This window comes from Quercus suber, unplaced genomic scaffold, assembly GCF_002906115.3.
Source record: "Quercus suber isolate HL8 unplaced genomic scaffold, Cork oak 2.0 scaffold_607, whole genome shotgun sequence".
Classification (NCBI taxonomy): Eukaryota; Viridiplantae; Streptophyta; class Magnoliopsida; order Fagales; family Fagaceae; genus Quercus; species Quercus suber.
In genome coordinates this window covers 62195-70915 of record NW_027070050.1, presented here as the reverse complement: position 1 = coordinate 70915, position 8721 = coordinate 62195, and the positions used below count along the sequence as shown (strand labels likewise).

Sequence of the window (8721 nt, the reverse complement as noted above, 5' to 3'; positions counted from 1 at the left end):
TATTGTTCATGATTAAGCTCCAATTTTGGAGATAAATTCTCTCCTATGAAGTTGATAGGATAGTATTAACATTTGAGTTTAAGTTGGATTTGTTAGAGTTAGAAAGATTGCTTTACTCCTTATTAAATTTGGACTTTGGCTATTAATGTCAAATATAGTCCTTCTCGGATTGAATCATTGAAGTTGATATTGTAAAAAAAATCTCATCCAATATCCGTAGTTATGTAACACCTATAGTCATTGTGTCCGAGTTTGACTCTAACATGAGTTGGTGGCCCAGGATATCTGTGCACGCATATAAACCGACCAAGGAGTTAACAAAGTTCACTCCTATAATAAGAATTCTTCTTCCTTAATTTTCTCCCACCCAAGCCTTAACTCACACTACTTACACACACAGAAAAAAAACTTTTGGACCCGACAACTTAGAGCTCTGGTTCGAATATGATCCATTGTGTCAGTGAGTTCTGGCCATAGGCAGGTAACCATTATAGTCCGTAGGCTTTTTTATTGGTTTTGATCAGTTGGGGTCTGTTTTTTGTTGTCTAAAAATCTAATGCTTTGATGGTTTGCGTTTAGATTAATGGAGAATGTTTTTTCGTTTGTTCTTTTGTTGAACCTGAGTTCTGGTTTAGATATGTAGATATATTGACTAAGTGTTCGTACAGTAAGGAAAACACACATGCACATTTCTGGGGACTGGTTTTGTTTAGAGATTATTAAACGAGAATTTAGTGGAACATTGACTTAAGTGGGTCAATTTTATCAGGAAAAATTGTGTGATGAAAGCCTTATAGAAGCAGTATATATTTGGACCTTTTTCCTGGTTTATTTATTCATTTATATATTATTATTATTTTATCAAAACTTATAATTGAGTTTCAGTTTGTTTGAAGTCAAGAAAAAGAAAATTTTATATATTAATCTAGATATTTCTAGGGACTGTTTTGTTTAGAGATTATTAAATGAAAATCTATGAACCATTTATTTATTTTCCTGGTATATTTATATTTATTATTCTTTTATTTTTTTGGTGATCAAAATTATAATAAGTTTGAGTTTGATTGAAGTGAAGAAAAATAAAATTGTATATTTTAATCTCAGCCAAATTGATCTAAAGTAGGATTAAGTTAAGGATATAATTAGATTATGCGTTGATGTGTTTATATTTGATCGCATGCTCTTGAAAGCATAAATTTTCTGGGAGATGGTGTGTTTGGATACCACTTATTTTGTTGAAAACTGAAAATTGAAAACACTGTAGCAAAATATTTTTAATGTGTGAATAGTACCGTAGAACCCATTTTTAATGAAAGTTTTGTTGAAGAAAAAAGTTTGTGAGTCCCGTGAACAGTGTACGAGACCCATTAGAAACACATCACAGCCACAGAATGCGCATCTTTAAAAAAAAAAAAAAAAAAAAAATTAAGAAGAAGAAAACGCATCAGACGCAAAACAACGCTGCCTTTTCATCAGTACCCAAACGGGTACTCATTCTACTGTAGTTCGGTGCATGAACGGAGTCCACATTGACTGTGTAATGATAAGAGTAAAGATGCCACCTTTTAGAGATCATGAATATCTTTTAAGCAGAATTATTAGGCTCAAAGATATCACCTTTAGAGAACATTATTATCTTTAAAGTTGGATTATTAGACATCATCATTAGAGATGGAAGGTGGGTCTCCACCATGTGTGTGTGTGTGTAGGTTCAAAGTTGTTTGGTGTGATGTAGAGAATGCTAGTGGATTTCTTGTGGTGGTAATTAGTAAACAAGGAATACCATGCAAACTCAAGTCTATTCNTACCTTCCCCCCCCCCCCCCCCCAAAAAAAAAAAAAAAATAAACCGCTTCCATTTTCCTTTTGATAAATCAATAAAGGGGTGGGGATTTGAGCAATGAACATTTTTTTTTTTTTAAGAAATACCAGAAGGTGCACTAATTAAATTATTGACAAAAAATGCAACTAAAAAGTTTGCATTAACCCAAACCTACCACCTGCGAGCATTGGTGCCTAGTAGTTTAAGAGCAAATATTCAATAAATTACCAAAAATCAAACATAAAACAATTATATCAAAATTTGATTGCAGGGAATTTCCGTTGCTTTATTTGTCAGCGTCCAACTCTGGATGGTCAACACTAAGATCTTGATTAACATGGGAAGTAACCATAGGTTGCTGAAAGCAGCCATTTAAAGAATAAAATGATGAAACATAACATGATCTTGAGTCCATTGGAAGTTAATTCTCCTTCTGATTTGTCAAGTGTATTTCTTTACCCTTTGGCAAGAAGATGTTAAACCCAGAAACCAAGTTATTATGCCCTTCAAATAATTCCTTCGCTTTGGCAATGACATCAGCCGCGTTAGCTCTGTGAGAACAAAAAATGGCATAATCCGTTAGGTTTTAGATGCAATGTTCCATTAATCCAAGACAAAAACTTCATACATGCGATTATTGTACCTTCGATACTTGAAATCAGTTAAGACCTTAATAAACTTGTGATATTTCTCTTTTTGGTCTTGAAACGTTTCCTCCACTTCCTTGAGAAAGGTTTTGCCATCATCTATTGTTAGTTTCCTAGAGGTATCACCAAGACCACCTGCTGGACTTGGGATTGCCCATCTCTTCACATCAACAATATATATAACGTATAATTTGTTGGGCTTTGTGAAGCCTAGTTTATGTTTAATCAGTTGACGACCCGACCCGACCCGAATAATGTTGCATGGTTTTTGGCCCGTTTTGTAGCCTATGTAATCTTGTGCACAAGATATAAAAGCCTTTTTTGTGATTAGGGTTTCGGCTTTTGTGTTGTCGTGTTTTAGAGAGAGAGAAAAAACACTGTAGTCGCACTTTGTATTTTTCCTAATAATAGTGAATCCCTGCAACTCCGTGGATGTAGGCAAACTGCCAAACCATGTAAATATTGTCTTGTGCGTGTGATTGTTTTTCTTTGACATGTGTTTTCTCTATTTTTTTGATTCTCATAGGTTGGAATTTCGGTTGAATTCCCTACAACTGGTATCAGAGCCTAGGGTTAGGTTTGAGTGGGAGCAATGACTGAGGAAGTAGGAAAGACGTCTGGAATAGAAAAGTTTAATGGCACAGATTTTGCATATTGGAGGATGCAGATTGAAGATTATCACTATGGAAGGAAATTGCATTTGCCTTTTTTGGGACAAAACCTGAAACTATAAAGGCTGATGAATGAGCTCTTCTTGACAGATAGATACTAGGAGTTATCAGGTTAACTCTGTCTAAGTCTGTTGCACACAATGTTGTAAAGGAGAAGACCACAGTAGATCTGATGAAGGCTTTGTTTGGTATGTATGAAAAGCCGTCAGCAAATAACAAGGTGCATTTGATGAAGAAATTGTTCGATCTGAAGATGGCAGAGAACGCATTAGTAACACAACATCTGAATGAATTTAACACTATCACAAATCAATTATCGTCTGTAGAAATTGATTTTGATGATGAGATTCGTGCTCTGATCGTCTTGGCTCTTTTGCCAAATAGTTGGGAGGCAATAAGGATGGCAATAAGCAATTCCACAGGAAAGGAAAAGTTTAAGTACAATGATATACGAGATTTAATTCTGGCTGAGGAGATTCATAGAAGAGATGCAGGTGAAACCTTAGGATCTGTTTTGCCCTAAACCTTGAGACAAGAGTCAGAGATAATAACATAAATTCAAATCAAGGCAGATCAAAATCCAGAAATCCTAATTAGAACAGAAGTAAATCTAGATCAGGCCAACAGGTACATTACTGAAATTGTGGGAAAACAGGTCACTTTAGGAACCAATGCAAAAGTCCTAAGAAGAAGAATGAAGATGATTCTACTAATGCTATAACAGAAGAGGTACAGGATGCATTACTTCTTGCAGTAAACAGTCCACTTAATGATTGAGTTTTGGACTCAGGAGCTTCGTTTCATACCACTCCACATCGAGAAATCATACAAAATGTTGCAGATGATTTGGTAAGGTGTATTAGGCTGATGGTTCAACCTTGGATGTTGTAGGTATGGGAGACGTCTGAATATTGTTGCCCAATGGATTTGTTTGGTTACTGGAGAAGGTTTAACATATTCTTGACCTGAGGGGGAATTTGATTTCTGTTGGACAACTTGATGATGAAGGGCATGCAATACTATTTGTTGGTGGTACTTTGAAGGTTATTAAGGGAGCTAGAGAATTGGCTCGTGGAAAGAAGACTGACATTCTCTATATGACCTCAAGTCTAAGAGACACAATTACAGTTGCTGAAGCAAGTACTGATACAAGCCTATGGTACCGCAGACTTGGTCACATGAGTGAGAAAGGGATGAAGATGCTGTTGTTAAAAGGGAAACTACCAGAATTAAAGTCTGTTGATTTTTGATATGTGTGAAAGCTGCATCTTAGGAAAGCAGAAAAGTGTGAGCTTCTTTGAAAACTAGCAGGACACTTAAAAAAAAAAAAAAAAAAAAAATTAAGAAGAAGAAAACGCATCAGACGCAAAACAACGCTGCCTTTTCATCAGTACCCAAACGGGTACTCATTCTACTGTAGTTCGGTGCATGAACGGAGTCCACATTGACTGTGTAATGATAAGAGTAAAGATGCCACCTTTTAGAGATCATGAATATCTTTTAAGCAGAATTATTAGGCTCAAAGATATCACCTTTAGAGAACATTATTATCTTTAAAGTTGGATTATTAGACATCATCATTAGAGATGGAAGGTGGGTCTCCACCATGTGTGTGTGTGTGTAGGTTCAAAGTTGTTTGGTGTGATGTAGAGAATGCTAGTGGATTTCTTGTGGTGGTAATTAGTAAACAAGGAATACCATGCAAACTCAAGTCTATTCTCTATCAGGTTTTAGAGTTTGAGGCTGATAAGATGTCTCTCTTTGCAGGCTCTGAAGTAAACTAATTTTTGTGGACTTCATTAAAGCGAAATGGTTTCCAACGCTACAGCAGGACTGATATGTCCATCTCCAATGAAACCTACATCAAATGGAATATTTCAGGGAGATGATCCTCTTCAATTTACACTGCCTCTTGTCATTTTGCAGATATGCCTTGTACTTGTAGTTACAAGGGGTCTGGCTTTCATCCTAAAGCCATTAAGACAGCCACGAGTTGTTGCAGAGATAATTGTAAGTTCATTTCTTCTTCCCACACTTGCATTAAATTTGATTAAACATCAGTTTCTCTTTTCTGATATGACATACTTTTGTGCACCCTCTATCACTTTAATCCCTTAAGGCAGATATCAAAGAGTAGTGCATAGGTCCTTTACTAAATTTTTCCCCTCAACATTTGAAGTTTAAAAAGCTAATAAGAAAACCTATGTGGGTTAAAAGTTTTCCAGTTTATGGTGTAAACTTGGAGTTCTCATGATGTGGTTTAGGTGCCACAAATTTGTCAGTTACAGTCGCAATACCTTGTAAAATGCAAAAGAAGTTTTATTTTTGAGTTTAAACAATCACTTGGTTCAACACACCTGCATTCTTGTTTGCGCATGTATTTGTCTATCCATCCATCTACTGTTTTTTATTTGTTTTTCCCCTTGGACATGAACTTCAAGTCCTTAGTTTTCTTGAGGTTTACTTTTCAGAACAGAGGAATGATGGTTGCTTTTGAAAAAGATTAAAAAAAGAAAAGAAAAGAAAGAGAAATAACTGTTTTACGTAGGTCAGATCCCCGAATAACGTAAAATGTTGGAGTTATGGAGCCTGCTCTATGGGTTTCACCAAATTGACATTTTCACATTTAAAATTACTCAGCCAGACAGAAATAGCTACCATTGCTTAAATTTGTTTACATTTTAGTGAGTTTACCTTATGTTGCTATTTAACAGGGAGGAATATTACTTGGGCCATCAGCTCTGGGACGAAGCAAAAGCTATATGCAAGCAATTTTCCCACCAAAAAGTCTCCCAGTCTTAGATACTCTAGCAAACATTGGTCTTCTATTATTTCTATTTCTGGCAGGACTGGAGTTAGATCTTAAATCTCTTCGTCAGACTGGAAAGAAAGCATTGGGCATTGCTCTTGCAGGAATCAGCCTTCCTTTTGCATTAGGAATTGGTTCCTCATATGTCCTAAAAGAAACAATATCTAAAGGTGTAAATGGAAATGCGTTTCTTGTCTTCATGGGTGTGGCCCTCTCCATAACTGCCTTCCCTGTCTTAGCTCGTATTCTGGCTGAACTGAAACTTTTAACCACTGATGTTGGAAAAATGGCTATGTCAGCTGCAGCAGTCAATGATGTGGCTGCTTGGATTCTACTTGCCCTTGCCATTGCACTCTCTGGCACTGGCAAATCTTCCCTTGTCCCACTTTGGATCTTCTTATCTGGCTGCATTTTTTTTGTTTGTGCAATTTTGATTGTCCCCCCAATCTTCAAATGGATAGCCCAGAGATGCCATGAGGGCGAGCCAGTAAAAGAGACTTACATTTGTGCTACATTGGCTGTTGTTCTGGCTGCTGGGCTTGTTACTGATGCTATTGGAATTCATGCCATGTTCGGTGCTTTCGTGATTGGAGTTCTCATTCCAAAGGATGGGCCATTTGCAGGCACTCTTGTGGAAAAAGTTGAGGATCTTGTATCTGGTCTCTTCCTGCCACTGTACTTTGTTTCAAGTGGATTGAAGACAAATATAGCCACAATTCAGGGGCTTCAATCATGGGGTCTTCTGGTTTTAGTCATATTTACTGCCTGTTTTGGGAAGATATTTGGCACTATTTTGGTGACTCTTCTTTGCAAAGCACCTCTCCGTGAAGCTCTCACATTGGGATTTCTAATGAACACTAAAGGCTTGGTTGAACTCATTGTTCTCAACATTGGTAAAGATAGAAAGGTAATGTGAGTGTTCATTGAGTTTATGGTGGGAATCAAAATCTTATGGTTCTAATAGCTTTCCTTTTTCCATTTGCAGGTATTGAATGACCAGACTTTTGCCATTATGGTTCTAATGGCCCTGTTCACTACCTTCATCACCACACCTATTGTCATGGCTATATATAAGCCAGAAAAAAGGAAAAGAATGGCTGATTACAAGAATAGAACAATTGAAAGAAAGAATCCAAATACCCAACTTAGGATTTTGACCTGCTACCACAGTGCAAGAAACATTCCATCAATTATTAACCTCCTTGAGGCCTCAAGAGGATCTGAGAAGCGTGAAGGACTTTCTGTGGATGCACTGCACCTCATGGAACTCTCTGAGAGGTCCTCAGCTATAATAATGGTACATAAGGCAAGAAAACATGGGTTGCCCTTCTGGAATAAGAGCCAGCAATCAGATTCTAACCAAGTTGTTGTGGCGTTTGAGGCTTATAGGCAATTAAGTCATGTGTCCATCGGGTCAATGAAAGCAATCTCATCAATGTCAGACATGCATGAAGACATCTGTAACACTGCTGAGACGAATAGAGCTGCAATCATAATTCTTCCATTCCATAAGCACCAAAGAGTGGATGGTTCACTCGAGACTACCTGAAATGACTTTTGCTTGGTTAATCTTAAGGTTCTTGAACATGCACGGTGCTCAGTAGGGATTTTGGTTGATCGTGGACTTGGTGGAACTACTCAAGTAGCAGCAAGTAATGTTTCTTATTTCATTATGGTCCCCTTCTTTGGGGGCTGTGATGACCGTGAAGCCCTTGCTTATGGGGTTCGCATGGCTGAACACCCTGGTATAAGACTAATGGTCATTCGTTTCATAGTGGAACCTGAAAGCATGGGAGAAATTGTCAAAGTGAATATAGACTCCTCTTCTAGCACCAAATTGAGGTCATCAGATGAGGAGTTTCTTGCTGAATTCAAGCAGAATATGGCCAAGGATGACTCCATCAAATATGAAGAGAAATTGGTCAGAAATGTTGCAGATACAATTGCTGTGCTCAGTGAGCTAAAGTGCTGCAATCTGTTTTTGGTTGGTCGAATGCCTGAATGTGAAGCAGCCTTGGATTTAAGCAGGAGTACTACAGAATGTAATTGAAAGCTGTCAGATTAGCTTGTCTTCTTAGGTTATGATTCTCACTCTTAGACAAATCATTGTCTCTCATTGTTTTACATATATATTTTTTTTTAATAAAAAAAGCTACTCATCATATGGTCATTTGTTTAGAATCTCATATGTTCTTATTCACTTAAAATGATTGACATTTTACATCTCAACACATTAAAGAATAAAGAACAAAATGAAATTTCTTTATCCATTATCTTGTCCTTTGTGAATGTTGTGTAATCTATGATAATATGAATCGATGCATAGTCCATTACTGTCTAGATTTTTCTCTAAAAACAAGTGTTATAGTGAATGCTTAAGGGCTAAATTAAGCATCTTTTTCATGACTAGAGGGGGCTGCCACAATTCAGAGTTCAGACTGGTATAAGTTGTTAGAGTGTTACCTGACATAGAATAGCTGGAATTTTATAATTGGAGGGATTCTTTATATGTGTTTGTATTGCTTTATGGTATTATAAATTTGTTAAGATCACTAGAATGGAAGTTTTGCTAAATTGCTATGATCTGCAACCTTCTATTTTTATATCCTTTCTTTGCCTAATTCTAATTGTTTCTTCAATCAAAGATAAGGCTCCATGGGATGCATATTGTGAGTTAATTTTTTAATGCAAATTAATTAAGGCTATTCAATATTTAAGGTTATTCAAGTCATTTGCAAATTAAGTGTACCATTCCGGGTACCCCACAGGATTT

General features: G+C 36.7%; 1 protein-coding gene across 1 annotated transcript; it reads left to right on the top strand.

Annotated features, from left to right (window-relative positions):
* Window positions 1-4754: 4754 nt before the first annotated feature.
* LOC112027907 (cation/H(+) antiporter 18) lies at window positions 4755-8118 on the top strand. Its single transcript, XM_024060553.2, is given in 3 exon segments — window positions 4755-5149; window positions 5854-6855; window positions 6934-8118. Coding segments are annotated over 3 exon segments (2268 nt in total). The 5' UTR covers window positions 4755-4948; the 3' UTR covers window positions 7999-8118.
* The last annotated feature ends 603 nt before the right edge of the window (window positions 8119-8721 follow it).